Source organism: Bison bison, unplaced genomic scaffold, assembly GCF_000754665.1.
Source record: "Bison bison bison isolate TAMUID 2011002044 unplaced genomic scaffold, Bison_UMD1.0 scf7180017864149, whole genome shotgun sequence".
Lineage (NCBI taxonomy): Eukaryota > Metazoa > Chordata > Mammalia > Artiodactyla > Bovidae > Bison > Bison bison.
In genome coordinates, this window is record NW_011494721.1 from 2,639,436 (window position 1) to 2,663,599 (window position 24,164).

At 34.6% G+C, this 24,164-nt stretch overlaps 1 protein-coding gene across 1 annotated transcript in view; it reads right to left on the reverse strand.

The window, feature by feature from the left end:
• SI (sucrase-isomaltase (alpha-glucosidase)) overlaps positions 1-24,164 on the reverse strand; it is a 115,546-nt gene that overhangs the window by 18,011 nt on the left and 73,371 nt on the right. The window contains exons 34-45 of the mRNA XM_010840924.1: positions 22,082-22,144; positions 20,021-20,137; positions 18,528-18,615; positions 17,459-17,597; positions 12,623-12,756; positions 11,672-11,706; positions 11,468-11,584; positions 8,152-8,300; positions 5,112-5,196; positions 4,973-5,029; positions 4,247-4,371; positions 1,008-1,096 (exon numbers count right to left, since the gene is read on the reverse strand). Of these exons, the coding sequence (XP_010839226.1) occupies positions 1,008-1,096; positions 4,247-4,371; positions 4,973-5,029; positions 5,112-5,196; positions 8,152-8,300; positions 11,468-11,584; positions 11,672-11,706; positions 12,623-12,756; positions 17,459-17,597; positions 18,528-18,615; positions 20,021-20,137; positions 22,082-22,144 (1,198 nt within the window). The remainder of the gene's footprint in view (positions 1-1,007; positions 1,097-4,246; positions 4,372-4,972; positions 5,030-5,111; positions 5,197-8,151; positions 8,301-11,467; positions 11,585-11,671; positions 11,707-12,622; positions 12,757-17,458; positions 17,598-18,527; positions 18,616-20,020; positions 20,138-22,081; positions 22,145-24,164) is intronic.

Genomic DNA, 24,164 nt, shown 5'->3' on the forward strand with positions numbered 1-24,164 from the left:
GATGATGTTAAAGCTGAAACTCCAGTACTTTGGCCACCTCATGCGAAGAGTTGACTCATTGGAAAAGACTCTGATGCTGGGAGGGATTGGGGGCAGGAGGAAAAGGGGGCAACAGAGGATGAGATGGCTGGATGGCAACGCTGACTTGATGGACGTAAGTTTGAGTGAACTCTGGGAGCTGGTGATGGACAGGGAGGCCTGGTGTGCTGAGATTCATGGGATTGCAGAGTCGGACATGACTGAGTGACTGAACTGAACTGAATGCCCCTACTAATCCCTGTTATCACAATATTGATGCTGCTTGTGATTGATCCATGTATTATCAATTGTGTAATGCAGTTTGTCTCTGCCCAGGTCAATAAGCTACAACATGCAGTGCCAGTTCAATAAGGATATATAAAACTACACCCGACCATGGGGAATATCACTCACCCTTAGATAGACACCACTATAAAGACTCTGAGGCTTGAGATTAGCAAGAGGAGGAAGCCCAATACCCCTCACCATCCCAGCTCAGTAGGAAGTAGCCAGACAGACCTCGATGGAGGCCTCTATTCCCAAAGAATTTGCACTTCCCATCTCTTGAGGGGGGAATTTTAGGTACTTAGAATAGGAAAAAGGAGTCCAAAAAATAGCAGTGGCTAAAAGACAAAGAAAAAGCCTGCAAAAATAGAACAAAGGAAGGTCTGAGGACCAGAGTAAGAACCTCAGGTGAAGCAAACAGCTCTACTGGCTAGCACAATTTACATAGGGCAGGCTCATGGGGAGGAGAAAAAAAAAAAAAGTATAAAAAGAGGAGCCTCTGGCTTCTTTTCTCTTCTCTTCACTTCTTTTCGGTCGGCCCACCCTCACGATTCAAGGATGTATATTCCTTTGCTTGCCAAATGAAACTGAGCTATATCACCAAGCTGTAACACTGGTCTGTCCATTGCTTCAAATTTTTGCTGCGGTGAGACAGAACTGAGGAAATTACACACTCCCCCAACACTCCTAAATGGAAGACTTACCAATAGTCTCTCCATCATCCCAAAACAGAGATCCTTGTGCCATCTGATTATCATCTGCAGCAACAATGAGCTTCATGTAATTCTGTCGGCTGTAAAAAGAATATAATTTTATCAACATTTAAAGAGTATCAAGTGTTTTATTGTATGTGTCCAAAGAACACAAATAAGAATATCAATTAAGGAGAATACAAATTGTTTTAGGAAAATAAAATAAGAGGATTTTCCTGGCTTCCCTGCTGGCTCAGATAGTGAAGAATGTGCCTGTAATGCAGAAGATCTAGGTTCAATCCCTGGCCTGGAAAGATCCTCTGGAAAAGGGAATGGCTACCTACTCCAGTACCCTTGCCTGAAGCATTCCCTGGAGAGAGGAGCCTGGTGGGATATAGTCCATGGGATCACAGAGAGTCAGATACAACTGAGTGACTAACAAGAATGGAAAGTATATAAACCACAAATCCTTCATATTTAATAGAAAATATCATGCATATCTTTGATATCAAGGATTCACCTACTATAGAAAATCAGAAGTGACCTCATTTATAATTAAAACTATGTTAAGGTTATTAATGTATTTATTTATACTTTCCATGATAATTCTGCAATTGACCATTAAACATAAAGCTATTTCAGTAGCATGTTTTAATCCTTATGACTTAAGTTATCTTCATATTTCCATATATAAATAATTTAATTATCATTGGCAGTTGTTAATAAGAATGTAAAGAGTAGCTAGTAGAAAATTGCAAATCTTCTCCTTGGATTGAGCAATACTTACCATCTTCTGCCTACAATATGCTTATTTCTGAATTAAGTATCTGCTTCCATGTTCAGTATACAAATCACTTGGTTTAACAGCCTTATACTGCCATGGAAGGATTAATTATGTTTAGCTATCTGCCTTTTCTGAACACAAATGTTAAAGGCTGTACTACTATGGAAGTCTCCTAAAATATCCAAAATATCTAGAGTTCAAATCTCCATAGCAACTTTATACTTTCCGTGTAAAGATTTTAGCATGTCTTAGCAAGTATGTATATATGTATTTCAGTTCACTGTCACTGAATTAAAATATAAGTAGATCTTATTAGCAACATGAAAATACAGTTTAACATGATTTCCCAACATACTTAAATGAGATTAAGAGAAGCTTCACAACTTTCATTCTACCCTGTATATAGAGTTTACCCTTGAACAACATATATCCAAGTAAGCACAGTTCCTCTGCACCCACAGATTCAGCCAATCACGGACTGAGTGGTACTGTACTATTTACTACTGAAAAATATCCACATATAAGTGGACTCATGTAATTTAAACCCATGTTGTTCAAAGGTTAACTGTATACCTAAATATCTTATTTACTTTACCCATTTACACACGCATACCCACACACACACACACACACACACACACACACACACACACACAGAATGGCCTCTCTAGTCCTCTTTAATAACAAGGATTCTTCAAGGCACAACTTATAACTGGTGTCCTTCACGAGACTCTCACTTCTCAGGTGCAATTATTTTTCTCCTCTTTAATTGATATCAATATAAAGTATTGGAGGGGTACTGTAGCAGAGCATGGCAACCCACTCCAGTATTCTTGCCTGAGAATCCCCATGGACAGAGGAGCCTAGCCAGCTACAGTTCATGAGGTTGCAAAGAGTCAGACACAACTGAGCAGCTATCCACAACACAAGATAAGGTGTTGATAGAAATGGATCTGGATGGCTTTAGGAGATAGAAATAACCTATTCATGCCAGCTGGGGCTGTCAGCACATGTGAGACGAGGTACAACAGGACATGAGAAGAGGAACAGAACTGAGTCCTCTAGAATCTGAATAGCTAAGCCAGGAGTTGAACAGTGGAAATAGATCCTGTGATTGGTATCAGAGATTCATTCTTACATCAGTCATAGGAGACAGAATGGACCCACAACCCCTGGTAGATATGACACATCATTGAACAAGAGGGAGATAATGTCACATAAGTGGTCTTAGAAGATGTTCAGTTATAAATGGTAATGGATAGAAAATCTGAATTACCTTTCATTGTAAAATGGGACAAGATTGATAAAAACAGGTCTGGTTCTTCTATGGACAACAGAAGACTTAGCAGTTTGAAGGAGTAGTGATATTGTCAATGGATATCTACTTTGATAAACTAAAGTGAATCAGGGAATGTGTCATAGTACTGATGGAGGAAGAAAAGGGGGACTGGAAAAGACAGAAGGAAAGGGAGGTCTTCTGAGCATTGTTTGCTTAAAGTTCATAGAAAAGCTCATTTTAAAAATATACTTTAATGAATAAAATAATACTTCTTTCCACATATCAGACTCAGAAAAAATAATAAGTCTTAGGTGAGGCAGCCATTTAAAATACAAGACCTTTGCATGTTATCAATACCTTTGCATGTTTATACAGAAGACATTAAATTTCAGTTGTTTTTTTTGGTCCGGAAAACATTCCTATCATGTTGGAAGTCAATTTTACATGAGTTAAGTTTCTGCATATTTAAGTACTGACAGTTTTTCTCCCTTCAAAGCAAATAGTGGATAATTTACTCAAAGTCTATTATAAAAGGTTGAGTTTCCCAAAACTTGGCATTTCTTCATTGTGACACAAACCTCCTGCATGGACAGTATCCACCTAGGTCACTTGATATCACTCACCTATATGGGACTTGGAGGTCAAATGAAAACTGAAGGAAACATGAAGCTCATATTTCTTGCTATGCCATGAGTAAGACCTTTGTCTCAGACACAGTAGTCATGAAACTGGCAGGCTAACCTGTAAACTTGGAAGTAGGATAAAATCTCAGACCTTTCCTGGTTCTTGACAATTCTAGCATTATGTATCTGAAAATCTAATCTGAGTTCAGTAAACACTTTGTTTTTGTTGCTGTTGATCAGTTGCTAAATCGTGTCCAACTCTTTACAACTGTAGCTGCCAGGCTCCTCTGTCCTCCACTATCTCCCTGGTGTTGCTCAATTTCATGATCCATTAAGTCGGTGATACTCTTTAATCATCTCATCCTCTACTGCCCCCTTCTCCATTTGTCTTCAATCTTTCCCAGCATCAGGGTCTTTTCTAATAAGCTGGTTCTTCACATACAGGGCCAAAAAGGGGCTTCAGCAACAGTCCGTCCAATGAATATTCAGGCTCGATTTCCTTTAGAATTAACTGGTTTGATCAACTTGCAGTTCAAGGGACTCTCAAGACTTACACTTCACTTACCTGTAAAATGTATTGTTAGCAGGCTCTTGACATGGTAGGATGTAACCACCACGGACATGTAGGTTTATTTCATATAAAGGAGCTACAAATGTATGAAATGTTTCTCTGACACCAATATCTTTGCCCTGGAAATGGGACAGTTGCAAGAAAAGAACAGAAGCAATAAAAGAATCATCAGCAATACTGGTACTTGAGGGGGCACATTTATAGAATCAAATAATATACTTTTTAATTAAAAAAATAAAACCACACACATTTATTCAGGAAGTTATGTTGGTTAAAGGATAAACCACTTTATTCCTTAGTTTATTTATAGCTTTGAAATTAACTTACCACTATTTTTTGTAGTATGCACATGCAGAAAATACATGGGTGTTTGATGGGTCACAAAAGCTATTCTTGACTTGTCACATATATTATTCTTGGAAGGAATGCATTACTGTTAACAATCTTCTTGCATACTTAATAAAAGGCAATGACCTTTTTGTGCACAATGTACAATTTTGAAATTTATTTAGTAAAATAAATCCATGACTATATAACAATCTATGGCACAAAAAATTAACTCTCTCACTGTTTGTTAATTTGATTCAGATATAATTAGTAAGAAACATCTTACTCTTTTTAAATGGAAAGGAAAATAAATATGTCATTATTAAAAAGGCTGTAATCAAGATGTTACTCATTTATATTTTGTCAGTCCCCCAGAATTCTTTAATTACTTACTGTATGGTAATCAAACCACCGAGCATTAGGGACATAGCCTTCTACAGTGTCAACGTACTGGAATTTAAAAATATAGTCATTAAAAACATATATACCAAAGAATATTATTTTGTGAACAAAAATATGTGATGGGACTTACAGGTTCCAATACAGGAGTAACCATAAATGCTGGACCCCACAGAAACTGTTTGAATATATCCCAGGTTGGTTTTTCATTTAAAAACCTGGATAAAATATATACAAAGTTAAATCAAAGGCATTTAGCTCTTCTAAATACAATAAAATAATTATTAAAATCATATTTTGAACTATGGACTTTTGTGGATTGAAATGCAAATCAAACTATAAAAGATCAAAAACAACTTCATCACTTGGAATTCAATACGTGAAAGTCATTCAGTCATGTCCAACTCTTTGTGACCTTATGGACTATACAGTCCATGGAATTCTCCAGGCCAGAATACTGGAGTGGGTAGCTATTCCCTTTTCCAGGGGATCTTCCCAACCCAGGGATTGAACCCAGGTCTCCGGCATTGCAGGCAGATTCTTCACCAGCTGAGCCACCAAGGAAGTCCTGGAATTCAATATGCAGTGGTACAATATTTAATGAGTAAATTTGAGTATGACTAAACCTTCTGACAAAATGCAGAGTTGCAATGGACATGTAAGACCAACTGAGTGAGAAATCTCCTTTAAAGTGAACTTACATAGGTTCAAATATTAACTTTGCCAAGTAGAAGATCAAAAACACACGAAGCAAAGATACAAACACTCTGGAAGAAAAGTGTGAGGCTGTGAAAGTGCTGCACTCAATATGACAGCAAATTTGGAAAACTCAGCAGTGGCCACAGGACTGGCAAAGGTCAGTTTCATTCCAATCCCAAAGAACGGCAATGCCAAAGAATGTTCAAACTACCGCACAGTTGCACTCATCTCACATGCTAGCAAAGTAATGCTCAAAATTATCCAAGCCAGACTTCAGCAATACATGACCTATGAGCTTCCAGATGTTCAAGCTGGTTTTAGAAAAGGCAGAGGAACCAGAGATCAAATTGCCAACATCTGCTGGATCATGGAAAAAGCAAAAGAGTTCCAGAAAATATCTATTTCTGCTTTATTGACTATCCCAAAGCCTTTGACTGTGTGGATCACAATAAACTGTGGAAAATTCTGAAAGAGATGGGAATACAAGACCACCTAACCTGCCTCTTGAGAAACCTATATGCAGGTCAGGAAGCAATAGTTAGAAATGGACATGGAACAACAGACTGGTTCCAAATAGGAAAAGGAGTACATCAAGGCTGTATATTGTCACCCTGCTTATTTAACTTTTATGCAGAGTATATCATGAGAAACGCTGGGCTGGACAAAACACAAGCTGGAATCAAGACTGTCAGGAGAAATATCAATAACCTCAGATATGCAGATGATACCACCCTTAAGGCAGAAAGTGAATAGGAGCTAAAAAGCCTCTTGATGAAAGTGAAAGAGGAGAGTGAAAAAGTTGGCTTAAAACTCAACATTCAGAAGACTAAGATCATGGCATCTGGTCCCATCACTTCCTGGGAAATAGATGGGGAAACAGTGAAAACAGTGTCAGACTTTATTTTTGGGGGCTCCAAAATCACTGCAGATGGTGATTGCAACCATGAAATTAAAAGACGCTTACTCCTTGGAAGGAAAGTTATGACCAACCTAGATAGCATATTCAAAAGCAGAGACATTACTTTGCCAACAAAGGTCCATCTAGCCAAGGCTATGCTTTTTCCAGTGGTCATGTATGGATGTGAGAGTTGGACTGTGAGGAAAGCTGAGGGCCAAAGAATTGATGCTTTTGAACTGTGGTGTTGGAGAAGACTCTTGAAAGTCCCTTGGACTGCAAAGAGATCCAACCAGTCCATTCTAAAGGAGATCAGTCCTGGGATTTCTTTGAAAGGAATGATGCTAAAGCTGAAAGTCCAGTACTTTGGCCACCTGTTGCGAAGAGTTGACTCATTGGAAAAGACTCTGATGCTGGGAGGGATTGGGGTCAGGAGGAGAAGGGGACAACAGAGGATGAGATGGCTGGATGGCATCACCTACTCGAAGGACATGAGTTTGAGTGAACTCCGGGAGTTGGTGATGGACAGGGAGGTCTGGTGTGCTGTGATTCATGATGTCGTAAAGAGTCGGACATGTCTGAGCGACTGAACTGGCCTGAATTGAACTGCTTAATTTGAGTAAATATCCTCTGCATATTTTTTACTGGTTTATGAATAGTGAAATCTAACAAATTACCTCATTCAATTACTCTGATAATATAGGGCACACAAGAAGATAAGTATATCATGATTATTTCAATTTTTTTTTCGTTTGTATATGTGTTTGTTTTTTACTTTGTGTAACATCCATAAGAAATGTATTTGCACTAAAAACAGAACATGTTAACGTTTTTGCAACTATATTCATAGAATTGAATTTCAAGATTTGGTCATATATAGTTTGCAATTTAAAGAGTAAATCCAAAACAATTTTCTATAGAGAATGGGAGAAATAGGATGGTCTTCTTCAGTCAGGCATTTGTATGTGGTACATTTACTGGATTGCAGTAAACTTCAGTTAAATAAATTATAATACAGAGATAATATTACTTATTTCCAAGAATTCTCAAAAATACACAATGTAATAAGGTCTGTAAGTAATCTAAAACAATACTTGGTGTATAGTAGTTATTTCTAAAAATTATTACTTTTTAAAAACTGGTTAATGTATTTCATTTTTAATGGCACATATTGGACTGCTTTTTAGTAGATTTCCTCATGTAAATACTTATTAATCCAAAACGTACACTAAAACAACAAAAAATGTTTTAGTTTAAAATATTTTATATTGAAGTGAAAGTAGATTGGAAAGTGAAAGTCAAGGTCGCTCAGTCATGCTGACTCTTTGCTATCCCATAGACTACTCTTTGCTATTCCATGGGGAGTCCATGGAATCCCCCAGTCCAGAATACTGAAGTCGATAGCCATTCCCTTCTCCAGGGGATCTTCCCAACCCAGGGTTTAAATCCAGGTCTCCCGCATTGCAGGCAGGTTCTTTACCAGCTGAGTCATCAGGGAAAGCCCATTTTATATTGATTATTGAATAAAACAAAGAAAAGCTATTCTCTTTGTGGTAGGAAAAAAATAATGTGAACTTACTCATGCAAAAGGGGTCGGATAACAGTGCCACCATGAGCATGAATTTCATACATCTGTGTATAGAAGTAGGGCAATAAAGTGTATCTAATATTTAGAATATCCCTTGACATTGCAGAAAAAGTTTTATTCCAGGAAGCAGGATCTTGTCTCTGAAACAAAGCAAAATGAAATAGTCATAAGCTCCAGTCCTTGGTTAAATCATAATTTTCAAATACATATTTGAAGGATAAAAAGTATGGAATAATTTGAATCACCATCATATGCTATATACGTTCTTCACAAAATTCTTCTGGAGTAATATTTCTATCTCTTATGATGGAAAGACAGCATAATATTAACACTCTAATAAGAAAATGCAAATTAAGCCCATACATGATTTCATGTAGGTGAACCTACTTAAAGAGTAGTTTATATTTGAATAGGTGACAATTACCCTTGTCAACTGTGGTGATACTCACTATATGATGAAAAATCTAGGGGAGAAACAGAATGCTATACAAAAGTGGATTGAAATAGAGACATGCAAAGTCCATCACAATAACCCTGCACACTGTGATCTCATGAGAAATGAATAAACTATGGTACTGAAGAATTAATAGTATAGGAAAAGGAGAGGATCAAATTACTATTGCATAACAAAAAAGAACATGCCCACCAAATCTGCTCTGGAATCACTCTCCAGGTAAAAAGCCTAAAATTGATGCTTGAAAGTTAAAAACTTCTCAATAATGTTATTATGGGCTTCCCTGGTGGCTCAGTGGTAAAGACTCTGCCTGCCAATGCAGAAGACTCAAGAGACGCTGGTTCAATCTCTGGGTCAGGAGGATTCACTGGAGGAGGAAATGGCAACCCGCTTGAGTATTCTTGATTGGGAAATTGCCTGGTGGGCTATAGTCCATGGGGTTGTACAACCCATGCATGCACCCAAACAATGTTATTGCACTTACTGGTTAAAAAATAATAATTGATTACTATCTTACATTCTACTTTATATCAAGGGAACAAACAAGACTGCCACATGACTGCAGGGGACAAAACTTTCAATGTTTTTTGTGGTTACCAACAGGAACAGAGTTTTTAAGAGTGGTATCCTATCTATGAAGATTCCAACTTTTCTAGATTCCAGTAGTAAAAATGTTTGAATGGTGACCAACTGTTACATTGGTACATGTAGAATTGGAATAGGCAACCTTGAAAGTACAATGATCCAATAACTATTAAGCTCTGTCTTCTCCTACTGTTAGCAGTTTCCAAGTCAAGTTAGAAGAAAGAAGCAAAGACCATATCTGTTGCATACTAACTTTGTTGACATTATTTCAGTTTTTAAATGCTGAAAATAAGCATTTAATCCTAAACCATACATCCCTAAATTCAATTATACTACCTCCTAAACTTGAGACTTCTGTTCTTCACATTTTCATTCAGAAATACTTCATCCTTTCCAACTTCATAGTCTTAAAAACTCCAGGCACATTCCCACCTTGTGGTCTTTCACTTGTTCCCCTGACTTGAAATTCATCCCCATATGTTTAAATTTGTTTCTTTCCCCAACTCAAGTCTCTGCTCTAATGCTAATGTCACTTTATCCAAGAGGACTTCCCTGAGCACCCCCTCTAAAACAGAACCCTCATAAATCTTTATCATTTTAGCTTACTCAAGTTTTCCCTCATATGACTTATTTGGACTTGCTCTTCTATAATATATTATATATAATATACTACAACTACTAAGTCACTTCAGTCATGTCTGATTCTGTGTGACCCTAGAGACGGAAGCCCACCAGGCTCCCCTGTCCCTGGGATTCTCCAGGCAAGAACACTGGAGTGGGTTGACATTTCCTTCTCCAATGCATGAAAGTGAAAAGTGAAAGTGAAGTCGCTCAGTCGTGTCCGACCCTCATCGACCCCATGGACTGCAGCCTTCCAGGCTCCTCCATCCATGGGATTTTCCAGGCAAGAGTACTGGAGTGGGGTGCCATTGCCTTCTCTGTATATATAATATATATGTATATAAAATTGTCTATCATCTCTATCCTTCCTGCATTATATAAATCATATAGCGCAAGGACTTTGTAAATTATTAAATAATAGATTTTCAATGAATTCCTCTTGAATAAAAGAAGAATTAAGGAATTATTAAAGAACCCCTGTTTAGGATTTTATTCATTCAAGCCTCAGTCTCCCAATAATACAGCATTCTGAATTGCATTATTGACATAATGTTCTCCTGTTAAAATATTCCTATCTTATCAACTTCTCTATTGCCCAACTTAGTATAAATTATTACAAAGAATTACAAATTCTCCCAAAATGTAGACTCATACTGCCTTTAACCTTGTATATATTTTCATTTTGTAATATAAATTTTTCCTTCTATTCTGACTAAAATTTCCCAGAGGTGACATGAAGAATTCACAACACATGATGAACTCTACCATTCAGTTATTATGGCTAGAGTGCATCCTTAAAAGACCAACTCCATCTACAATTCTTCCATGAGGTGCATTTTGATAATTTATCTTTTTTTCTATATTTTTTCACCAAAAGTGAATATCACAAAATTTAGCACTTAGTTAGATACTATCTTCAATTGTTTATACTTTTCCATGAGCTGTGTGCTAAGTCGCTTCAATCGTGCCCAACTCTTTGCAACCCTATGGAACATAGCCCTCCAGGTTCCTCTGTCCATGGGATTCTTCAGGCAAGAATACTGGAGTGGGTTGCCAACCTCCTCCAGGGGATCTTCCAGCCCAAGGACTGAACCCACTTTTCTTATGTCTCCTGAACTGGCTGGCAAGTTCTTTACCACTAACGCCACCAACCACCTCACTCAAAAAGTTCTTCCAGTTTAGTAAAGTATATATAAAGTATATAGTGCTACCACATATAAATTAGTTCTCATGATTCCCTTTTCCTTTTATTTCTTCTCAACTCATTTTTAAAATGTTTGCTGTTTAAACTTGCCAATTTCACGCATTGATACTAATATTTTAAATGACTTTTTCTAATTATTTAGGTTGAAGTCAATTTTTTTTTTATTGTTCTATCCAGGTTTGTAAGGATTTCCAGAAGCAGTTTTTGCCCTGGCTTCCACAAAATTATATAGAGCAGCAGTACATATGCCAGCCAACCAAGTCTTAAACCCCAAAGTATAAAGAAAACCCAAATCAGAAAATTCTTAAACTGATGGGCTTAGATGCCCTCAGTAAATGTAAAGAGATTCAAAGCTGGAAATCAGCCAGGAAGGGTGAATTCTTGTCAAAGATGCTTAAGGTTAGTGGGACAAAGGAATGAGAGTAAATGCAGTAATTACATACTCTAGTAAATGCACTGTTGTGATTTCTTGCATATGGATAAAATGCTCCAAGTTGCATCCAGCGGGCACAAAGCTGATATTCTGAATTGTTGAAGAAACCACAGATATCTGCTCCAGTCTAAAATACAGTTATATTTAATGAATGTTAATAGTATGTTTTTTAATATTCACAAGTGATGAAGATAAGAGGAATGGAGCTACTTACATATGACATTCCAAAGAGACTAAATTCCATCATACCTAAAAATTAGAAAAGAAAATTGTAGAAATCAATATTTTGATATTTGCTTTTTTCTATTTATTTTTTCTAAAACTGACCTCTAATTCAATAAAACAGCTTTTCAGATTAATACACTTTTTATTTTTTCTTCCTATAAAATGTATGCATTTTTTTGCTTTATAGTGTTAATGACATTTATAAAAATAAGACTCTGATTCTTTCAAGATGACACATTTAGATCACAAAACTGTTATGAACAAATTATAGTATAAGAATATGTTAATGGCTTCCTTGGTTTTATTATTAAAATAAAAGGCTGTTTCTGTAATTATTTTGCCATAGATCTTATCATCTGAAACAAACTGAATTATCCTTATTAGACAAAATCCCCTGAGGAGTGATCATTTTCATGAAATAGAATGTATGTGAATTTCCAGCTCTTCTTTTAAAGGAATATTTCTAAACATTGATTAAATGTTTTCCTTGAATCCTAATATAAATATAAAGAATATTTAAGTCTGTATCTGAAACTGAAAAATAATGCCTTTAACAAAATAATATTTTATTTACTCTTTATTCAAAGATAGTCAGAAAACTTTAAAAGTTTGTTTGAGATGTTTCATACTTTAGCATCTACAAGATATTCTTATTCCCTAGACTCTAGAATTTCTATCCATTTCTTTTCTTAGTTCTATATGTTATCTTTCCATTTCTGCCCTTTCACAAAAGGAAACTGAGACCAAAAGAGACAAAATTATTTTCTCAAAATAAGCTAAATCCTGCTTTCTGGCCCACTGCTTTTTCATTACGCTATTTGTCAGAGAACATGGTGCCAAAAGCATATTCAAAGGACTTATAAAGTATATGAACTAGCAACAGTGAATAGCTAATACAAACTTCAAAAGAATAATGAGAAAGATGGTGACTCTCACATACCAATGATAGATTTTTCCAAATTGTCCCATGTTGCATAGTTGTCTCCAAGCCAGTGTCCTGACCATCGTCCAGCAGAGGGATATGTGGAACGAGAAATAATAATTCCTCTTTTGCCAGTTGCCTTTTGCAATGCACTAATATAGATGGAGAGGAACTATGAGTTCTTATAATATATGAGATATTTTCTTCATATATTTCCACATAAGACTACTTCCTTAAACAAAAAAGTATTTTATTTATGGTGTCTATGCCCCCAATCCCTCCCAGCATCAAAGTCTTTTCCAATGAGTCAACTCTTCGCATGAGGTGGCCAAAGTACTGGAGTTTCACCTTTAGCATCATTCCCTCCAAAGAAATCCCAGGGCTGATCTCCTTCAGAATGGACTGGTTGGATCTCCTTGCAGTCCAAGGGACTCTCAAGAGTCTTCTCCAACACCACAGTTCAAAAGCATCAATTCTTCGGCGCTCAGCTGTCTTCACAGTCCAACTCTCACATCCATACATGACTACTGGAAAAATCATAGCCTTGACCAGATAGACCTTTGTTGGCAAAGTAATGTCTCTGCTTTTAAATATGCTATCTAGGTTGGTCATAACTTTCCTTCCAAGGAGTAAGCATCTTTTAATTTCATGGCTGCAGTCACCATCTGCAGTGATTTTGGAAACCCCAAAAATAAAGTCTGACACTGTTTCCACTGTTTCCCCATCTATTTGCCATCTAACTCCAAGAGTTGGTGATGGACAGGGAGGCCTGGTGTGCTGCAATTCATGGGGTCGCAAAGAGTCAGACACGACTGAGCAACTGAACTGAACTGAACTGATGCTGTCTCTTGCTATAGCTAGCTCTTTACAAGTGAGTCTTCTCTCTTATACTATAAAATCCTCACAAACATGGAAGACATCTTTTTTCCCTTCCAACATTTAGCAGAATAACATGCCTAAGTGGCCCTTTTGCTATTTGACCAGTGAATACAAGCCAACTATTGATATTATCAATTCAATTAATTATATTGTGAGCTTTGGAATTAACTCATTTCATTCTACTTAAACAGGTTCTCTTAATAAAGTTTAGGCCCTATTAATGCTTCAACTCTTATTTATAATTTGTCAACAATTAATCTCCATATCACTCTGCAGAGAATCTTTGCTATAATACTCCCTGTTTTAGAGGGTAGTTTAAAGACAGAAAGGCTTCTCTAGGTCTTAAAAATTAAAAAAAAATTAAAAATAGTTATTCTATTTTAAGCATAGAATCTCTCCAAAGCCAGATCTCAAAAGAATGGTTTTAAAAATTAGATCATATATTTTTCTTTTCCTCTCTTTTCAGCCTTTGAAGAACAAGTTTATTGACTTTATTATTTATTTAAAATATATGCTAGTGTTAAGAATAATACAATATATTATCTGTATCTCTCTATTATAATTATAAATGTACCAAAAATAAAAAAACACTATTGTATTAGTTATAAAAATAATTGCTTTTATTTTATTATTCAAAATAAATAGTATATGAATAGGGACTATAGAACTATATTGGAAAAATATTTCAAATTCTTAGGCATATTTGTAACCTACAGGCATGTTATCAACTGTATGTAATCATTTCCTTGTTAAAGATCGATCACAGTGTGTACTGATTTCTTTATACATAAAAATTCTTCAATGAGACCTTGAGACTCTGGAGGTTTAAGGAATGCCTTAATCTTCTTTGTACTCCTTATACCTAATATAGTGCTTGGCATATAATTAATTTTTGAATTAATATCTCAAACTTATAGGAAACAGAATTATTGAAACTGAAATAATGAAACTGAAAATGGTACAGTCTGAATAACTTGAAGAAAAATATTATGCTTTTCATTCTTTCAGTTTTTTTCCAATGTTAAAAAGTCTTACTCTCCATCATTTGTTTAAATGTAATTTATTTATAGCATCCTTTTACATTTGCAAGATCTTTAAATGTATAATGACTATACTTAATCTCTATAATAGCTGAGAGTTCAACAATTTTATTCTCATTTAACTGAAAAAGTTAAATAATAAGAAAGTACTTAAAAGATATAAAAAGTCTATGGCTATGCATAAATTGAGCTATTTAACTCAACATTTAAAATCTATTAATCTTTTAATTTAAACAACAAATATGGTTAAACTTTTACTGAAAGATTTTATGTACAAGAACAAAATTAACATTAAATGGATGTTCTTTGGAAAACTGTACCGATATCTTCCTCATAATGCTATTTGAGAGCTGAAAATGGATTTTAACTTCCCCAAATAACTTATAACGTATCATATAACAACATACCAACTATCTGGAGATTTACCTAATTTTTCCCTGAATTTATTTATACAATTTTAATAGCTGTGGTAAGATAAAACTGGTTCACTTAGATGTACTAAACATTGTACAGTGTGTCAGGAACCATGCTAGATTCTGTAATGTGCTCCAGAAATTCAATTTATTGTGCTCTGTGGAAAAAAAAAATTTTTTTCATTTCCCTTAAAGTACATACATTCATCTCAAGTTATATAAGTTTTGCTAATGGGTTCACCAGTCACCTCTCAATATTTCTGTTATTTTTAATATCTACAGTTTTATGGTAAAGTGAGGTTAGGGAAGGATAATTGTGCTCCATATTATGTTCCAATAGGGTTAACTGAAGAAGCATTTTTCTCAATAAAAAAGTATTACTCTTAAGAAATACATCTACTAGTTTTTCTGAATGCCCTTACATTGGGATTTAGTGAACAAATCTATGGTCAGTCATTCATGTAATAATATCTTAAACAATTCACCTATTCTAGGTTGAAAAGAGTTTTGTCCTGGAAATAAGATGTGTGTTTCGCTAAATGAGGAAATATTACCCATACCCTTTACTGCAAAATGCTTTTCATTCTTTTACCAACTTTAGCCATCTACTAGATTACCGGTTTTCAATCCTGGATGCTCATTACAACCCCCTAGAGAACTGTCTTATGATCTAGCAATCCCACTGCTGGGCATACACACTGAGGAAACCAGAAGGGAAAGAGACACGTGTACCCCAATGTTCATCACAGCACTGTTTATAATAGCCAGGACATGGAAGCAACTTAGATGTCCATCAGCAGATGAATGGATAAGAAAGCAGTGGTACATATACACAATGGAGTATTACTCAGCCATTAAAAAGAATACATTTGAATCAGTTCTAATGAGGTGGATGAAACTGGAGCCTATTATACAGAGTGAAGTAAGCCAGAAAGAAAAACACCAATACAGTATACTAATGCATATATATGGAATTTAAAAAGATGGTAACAATAACCCTGTGTACGAGACAGCAAAAGAGACACTGATGTATAGAACAGTCTTTTGGACTCTGTGGGAGAGGGAGAGGGTGGGAAGATTTGGGAGAATGGCATTGAAACATGTATAATATCATGTATGAAACGAGTTGCCAGTCCAGGTTCGATGCACAATACTGGATGCTTGGGGCTGGTGCACTGGAACGACCCAGAGGGAGGGTAGGGGAGGGAGGAGGGAGGAGGGTTCAGGATGGGGAATGCGGGTATACCTGTGGCAGTTTCATTTCGATATTTGGCAAAACTAATACAATATTGTAAAGTTTAAAAATAAAATTAAACTAAAAAAAATTAAAAAAAATAAAAAATTCAGATTCTTGGGCTATAGTTCAGATTAATTAAAATCAGAATTTATATAGTACAAGAATCTCCAATTTGGTACTATATTTAAAATAGATGACCAACAAAGGTCTACTGTATAGAACAGGGAACTCTACTTATATTCTATTAACCTAAATGGGAAAAGAAACTGAACCACTTTGCCATACACCTACAAATAGCACAACATTGTTAATATGTTCTGTTATATGCTCCAATATAAAATAAAATTTAAAAAATATCCAGTTGATTACAATGTGTAGTTAAGAACCAATGATCTAGAGTTGCACTGTGTAATTTGGTGACCATAAGCCACATGGTACTGTTTAATTTAAATTTATGAAAATTAAATAAAATGTAAAATTATTTTCCTGAGTTACACTAGCCATATTGTTCAACAATCATATATGGCTGGTAGCTACCATATTGAACAATCCAGAATTATAGAACATTTGTATCATTGCAGAAAAATCCATTGCACAGTGTTAATAGAGACTTGATATTTAAAGAATTGACTATGTTTCATCATTATTAGCCTCATATAAGAATTTGTTTAATAGAGCTATTAGTGGGCTTCCCAGATGTTGTGGTGATAAAAAATCCATCTGCCAATTCAAGAGACATGGGTTCAATCCCTGGGTTGAGAAGATGCCCTGGAATAGGAAATGCAACCCACTCCAGTATTCTTGCCTGGAAAATTCCATGGACAGAAGAGCCAGGCAGGCTACAGTCCATGGGGTCGCAAAGAGTCAAACATGACTGAGCACAAGTATGATTATTAAAGTTTGAGAAGCTCAAAGTCAATTACATAGTTTCTTATTTGCTAATAATAGATTTAAATAGCAGATTTAGCCTAGCATTTGTGCTTTAATTAATGACATCAAACTATGTATTTTTTACTCAAATATTCATTAAAAATTATTCTTTGAGCACTTACTATTCCTGAGGCATTGTGCTACTATGAGCTGAGTACATGCTTGGGAACAAAATAAAATGATTCAGGGTCCTTTGGGAATAGGATGAAAATTTAAAATAAATATACAGAGAGAGAGAGAAACTATTCTAAGTGCTTTGAATGGCCAAGTAAGGTAAGGTCATCAGGGAAGGACTCAAAGTAGGAACATTAATATCTAACAAATAATAGAAAGGATGATTATGAAAATTGCTTACTCATAAGTTGGTTTCAGCTGTGACCATCCATATAGATTGTGAACATCATAATGCAAAACAGATGATCCATCACTAAGAATCTGCTCTGTTTCCATACACACGGTTCTGAAATGTAATCCATCAGTTCTTTTTGTGAGTTCTAGGGAGAATCAATGAAAAAACATTAATATGTTATAAAGTCATCTATATTGAAATGTGGAACCTGTAATCATAAGCTATTTTGGTAAAACATTAATCACTGTTTGAAAAAGAGTACTTTTTAACCAATTGTGCACTTTGTTTATGCTAATTTTAAATTAAAAACTGGTCTGCAATTGTAAGTGGTTGCAATTACAATTGTGACTGGAAAATATGTGCAAAATTTTACTTTATTTAGTAACAAAAATGTTAATAATATGAATTCATAAAACCATGAAAAATGTACTTCTTAAAATCTACTATATTTTACGCATTTAGATGAGAAATACTGATTAAATAGATTTTTTTTAAAAAGACTCCATTTGCTAACATAAAGCCCTGGGATAAAGAGCCAGGCAAATGCTACAATAGCACTATCTCTTGATCCAATTTTTTCTCAGTTTCAGATTAAAATTTTCAGAGCTTTTATGCAGTTTACTGACTATGTAGGAGTATATGGATGAATGCCAAAAGACTGTACTTTTCTCTCCTAGGTCAGGGACAACCAAGGAAGTGTTGTTAGCATTCTTTCACTTTTTCCCTAGTGAAGAAAAACTTAAAAAAAAAAAAAAAACTTTATGAAAGATTTAAAGATTTTTATTCAAACAATACTAAGGATTCTCAAATCTGAGAAGATTCATAAGAAAATCAAAATAATCAAATTTAGAAATGTATTCATATAGGTAAAGCATATTTCTTGACTTTTTTTTTCCTCAAAGTAATGTTAGATGATCTAGATGATATTGGTAATGAGCTGAGGTGTAGTCCAGTGTGCAAATGGGTAGTGAGAATTGGGAATGTGAATCCTGTTCTCTAAATCATAAAGTATATAAACCTGATAAATAAATGATAATAACATGATAACATCAAAGGTATAACGGCAATATTGTACCTGGGAAATAAGGTGGATAATTCAGCTCTGCATTTCTGCATTGATTAGTAGTTGTTCCATTTACAAAACTTGATGGTTCATTCATATCCTTAAAGAGAGAAAGAAAAGTAAACAAAAAACAAATTTAGGGCTTATCTTCTTAAAAGAACTAATTCAGGAACTCAATAAATTGAAATAGCATATCCAAATAACAACACTTTTAAAAAGCAAAAATATAAGACAATCTCAACAATACCAAAGAATTTTGTTTAGCTCAATATTTCTTAACATTTTACAGTTCATGTCTCCTTTTTTAAAATATAAAATGTTCTATTTTCCTCTGTAGATAAAACCTACATGTAAAAGTAAATTGTTTTCTGTGTTTCTAGACATAAAACTAAATTATAATAGTGTATATTTTTTTCCCTCCACTTCTGCCCTGGAACTTTGTATAATTTTTATTTTTGAAAAATGGCTTGTGGTTTTTAAAACTTCAAGATATAGTTTACAAATACAGAAAACTTCAAAAAGTCTCTATTGAATACACATCTTAGTAGCCACATATAAAGGGACCATCATATAAATATATAAATTAGTTGCCAGTTAAAGGTGAGGAGGAAATGGCAACCCACTCCAGTATTCTTGCCTGGAGAATCCCATGGACAGAGATGCATGGTGGGCTATAGTCCATGGGGTCGCAAAGATTTGGATGCAACAGAAGAAAATAACACACACATTTAAAGGTGATTCCTTTAGCATAAAAAGGTTATTTTTTCTGGAACAAGATATAATTCTTAGGGATTATTTAATAAAATCCCTTATAGTGCACAACTTTATACATAAAATAAAATTGTATTTCCATTAATTTAAAAAATACATACTTTTATATCCTCAAGGCTTGTACTTAATATCACCTCTATAATTTTTTTTAATTCAAAAAGCAAGTAAATTAATGCAGACATGCTGAAAAATCAACAGATAAGTTCACCTACAAAAATCTAGAGAAGTATTATGTAAAATATCCTGTATTAAATGTTTACTTGTGATATAGTAAATTCATCTTATGTTATCTCAAAATGTTATTACTAAAACTCTTATATCAACACTTTAAAGTTACACATAAAATTAGAAAATTATTTAAAGGATGATTTTGCTACATCTGTAAGAGACTATGACTTCCTTAAACCAAAGACTGACAGTTGAGTGTAAGATTTATTCCTACATTAAATGAAAATAAAATAAATATTTATAAGCACTTATAAATCATTAAAGAGACTACTTTGGTTTCTTGGTAAAGTTGAAATTCAATTTTAATATTCAGCAAAAAACAGCCAAATACTTGAATTGTTAAAACTGCATTTTATCAGTTCTTTGCATAAGAAAATTCTACAGAAAAAAATGAGTGAGATAATTTCATAAAGAATACTTTGTTAAGATTATTAGAACTTAGTAAAATTTTTGCATAATCAGTACACAATAAATAACAAAATATAAATTTCTCAAAGTTTACTTACAATCCACAATCCATCAAACTTCATCTGGTTATTATAAAAATCTATAATTTCCCTTGCCCACCACTCTGCTGTGGAATTCCTGAAGAAATCTGGAAAAGCTGCATGAGCTTTGGTAGCCTGTAAAAACAAAAATTAGACCAACATGTAGAAAGTCATAAAAGAAATCTTATATTTCAGTAAGACATTTGTCTATCAGATTCACAAATTGTGAACAAGTGATAGTAAAGGCAGCTTGATCTCAACCCTAATGAATGAATATCCATGATCATCCTCCAACAACCAAGTCCATGTGTGTCCTTAAATCTAAACTGAGTTTCTCATAGACAACATATATATAACTTACAAACTGTTAGCTAGACTAAGAAAAAAGAGAAAGTTAAATAAAATCAGATATGGAAGATGAGAATTACAACTGATGTCACAGAAATAGAAAGGATGGTAAGAGGCCACGATAAATAATTATACAACAGACTAGATAGCCTAGAAGAAATGGACACATTCCTAGTTTCACACAAACTAACAATATCTGATGAGTAGATATATGAGCATCCTCAACCAAACTATTAGCAAAACACATTCAACAGCACATCAAAAGGATCATACACCATGAATAAGTGGGATTTTTCCCTGTGAGGCAAGGATTATATAACACACAAAAATCAATTACTGTGATACAGCATATCAACAGAATATATGGTAAAAATCACATGGTGATATCAATAACAGTGCTTCCCCAGTGGCTCAGTGAGTAAAGTATCCCCCTGCAATGCAGGAGCCACAGGAGATGCAGGTTTGATCCCTCGGTCAGGAAGATCTCCTGGAGAAGGAATTGACAACCCACTCCAGTATTCTTGCCTGAAAAATCCCAAGGACAGAGGAGCGTGGTGGGCTATAGTCCAAAGGGTCCCAGAGTCAGACATGACTGAATGACTAAGCATAAGCATATCAATAAACAATGCAGAAAATATATTTGATAAAATTCAATACTTTTTCATGATAAAAACAAAAAACTCCCAACAAATTAGGAATAGAAAGAAATTACCTTAACATGATGAAGACTATATATTAAATGCCCAAAATTAATATCATACTCTTTAGGAAAACACTTTCAGTTTTCTAGTTCAAATAAGAAACAAGATAAGGCTTCTCACTCTCACCACTTCTATTTAACATAGTCCTAGCCAGAATAACTAGACATAAATAAGGAGGAAAGAAGCATGCTAATCAGAAAAAAGAACTGAAAGTGTCTCTGTTGTAGATGATGTAATCTTAGAAATCCCTAAAGAACACACACACACAAAACTATTAGAATTAATAAATAGGTTCAATAAAGTTGGCAGAATACAAAATCTACATGCAAAAATCAGTTACACATCTGTACACTAACAATAAACTATTTGAAAGGAAAATTAGGAAAGTAATCCAATATATAATAGCAATAAGTAATAGTAAAGTACTTAGAAATAAACGACTAAGGAAATAAAAGATTTGTACACTAAAAAATATAAAACATTACTGAAAGATATCTAAGAAGAAACAGACAAATAGAAAGGAAACCAAAGTTCATGGACTGAAATAATACTGTTAAAATATCCACAGTACTGAAAGTAATCCATAGATTCAATGTAACCCCCATCAAAATCCCAATGACATATTTTACAGAAACAGAAAAAACAAGCTTCTAACTTATTTGGAACCACAAAAGGCCTTGAATAGTTCCTTAATCATAATAATCTTGAGTAAGTAGAACAAAGCTGAAGGCATTAGGTTTCCTGATTTCAAGATATATTCCAAAGCTACAGTAGTGAAAAGCATGGTCTTGGCATAAAAATAAACATATAGGCCAACCGCAGAGTTAAAGAGCCCAGAAATTGATCCACACATGTATAGTTAACTGATCTTTGATAAGAGTGCAAGAATATGCAATGAGGAAAGTAGAGTCTCTTTAGCTAATGGTGCTGGAGAAACTGGATATTCACATGCAGAACAGTGAAATCTCTAATTATTAAATCTAAGTGCTGAATTTCTTTTAGTTCTACAATTAATCAATATGAAACTTACATTAGCAGCTTCATCTTCAGTTAGACTTTCATCTATTGTCACATTAGGCAAATCTGGCCAAACCTACAAAAAGAGAAGAAATGAGAAACCAGTTCAAAATAAATTCAGTGTGGTATGACTTTTGTAAATAAAGTTTTATAAGCAAATAATAAAAAATAATTCCTTCAATTATTTGCTTAGTTTGTGTTTTGGCATATGTATCATTTGGAAACTGTTTCCATTTTCCATATTAATCTTTTTAATATGACAAATAAAAAAAATCCAACCTTGGTGTAGGTAGTGATTTTGAAAACAATGCGTGTAACCAAATTGTCTAGTCAACAATTAATTTGAAACACGTACACCAAATTTAATTTAATGTGATATATTAAAATTATTTCTACACTTGCTCCAGGATAACACTTGAAAAACAAAAATATATATAGTTTTATATGAAAGGAATTGAATATCTGAGTTGAATGATGCCATACTGAGGCAAATAATCCTCTTGGTTTTCACAGTAGTACTAAAATCCTCTCACCACCATATTCCTACTCCAGTCACTGCTTCTTAGTCTACCAATGTTTCTTCTACTCCAATCACAAACACAAAACAGGACTCAGATTCAATCATGCCAAAAGCTCTGGGATTTAAATCTATGTTGTAGAAAGTAGAATCCACAGAAGGGTAATTACATATAAGAGATTAGTTGCTGATAGAGAATAGTGCTTAAAAGGTAGTAAAATGAAACAATGTACAAAAATATAGAATTAGAAGAAAGTAGGACAGAAATAATCCCTTTTAATAATCAATATTCTATACTTGCATGTTTCTTAAACATTGTGATTTTTCACCTTTACCACAGAATTTTTTCTATTTTACCTTTATCTTTTTATTTTGAAATAGTCTCAGACTTATAGAAAAGTCACAAACAATATACCTGGTATTTTTCTATACCCTTCACCGTGCTTCTCTTAATAGTAATATATTTATAACCACTGTACAATTACCAAAACCAAGAAGTTAACATTAATACAATATTACTAGCTAATCTATAGACCATGTTCAAATGTCACCACTTTTATCACTGATGTTAATATTTTTGGTCTAAGATCCAAATAGACTTGCACATTGCATTTAATTACATCTCCCACTATGGAAATTATTTTCATTTCAATTGTGACTAGTGGATTTTTTTCTTTACTCTTTAAAAAAAATGTATTCTATATTGGAGTATAGTTGATTAATAATATTGTGTTAGTTCATATACATATACATGCATCTATTGTTTCTGAAATTCTTTTCCCATTTAGGTTTTTATAGAGTATTGGGCATCTTTACTCTATGTATAAGCCAAAGGAGGATGTTTTCTACAGTGTATTAATATAATCAGATCTGAATATTATTGTCTAAATGAAATACAATGAATTATGTTCCCTGTTAAAGTAAGGAATATAGGTATAGCTTTTACAATAATGCTATGCTATGCTAAGACACTTCAGTCGTGTCCGACTCTGTGTGACCCCATAGACGGCAGCCACCAGGCTCCCCCGTCCCTGGGATTCTCCAGGCAAGAGTACTGGAGTGGGTTGCCATTTCCTTCTCCAACGCATGAAAGTGAAAAGTGAAAGTGAAGTCTCTCTGTCGTGTCCGACTCTTAGCAACCCCATGGATTGCAGCCTACCAGGCTCCTCCATCCATGGGATTTTCCAGGCAAAAGTACTGGAGTGGGGTGCCATTGCCTTCTCCGTTTACAATTATACAAGATGTTTTAAAGAGAATTACAATGTGAGAGTTGGACTGTGAAGAAAGCTGAGCACCGAAGAATTGATGCTTTTGAACTGTGGTGTTGGAGAAGACTCTTGAGAGTCCCTTGGACTGCAAGGAGATCCAACCAGTCCATTCTGAAGGAGATCAGCCCTGGTATTTCTTTGGAAGGACTGATGCTAAAGCTGAAACTCCAGTACTTTGGTTACCTCTGTTCAAAGAGTTGACTCGTTGGAAAAGACTCTGATGCTGGGAGGGATTGGGGGCAGGAGGAAAAGGGGACGACAGAGGATGAGATGGCTGGATGGCATCACTGACTCGATGGACGAGAGTTTGA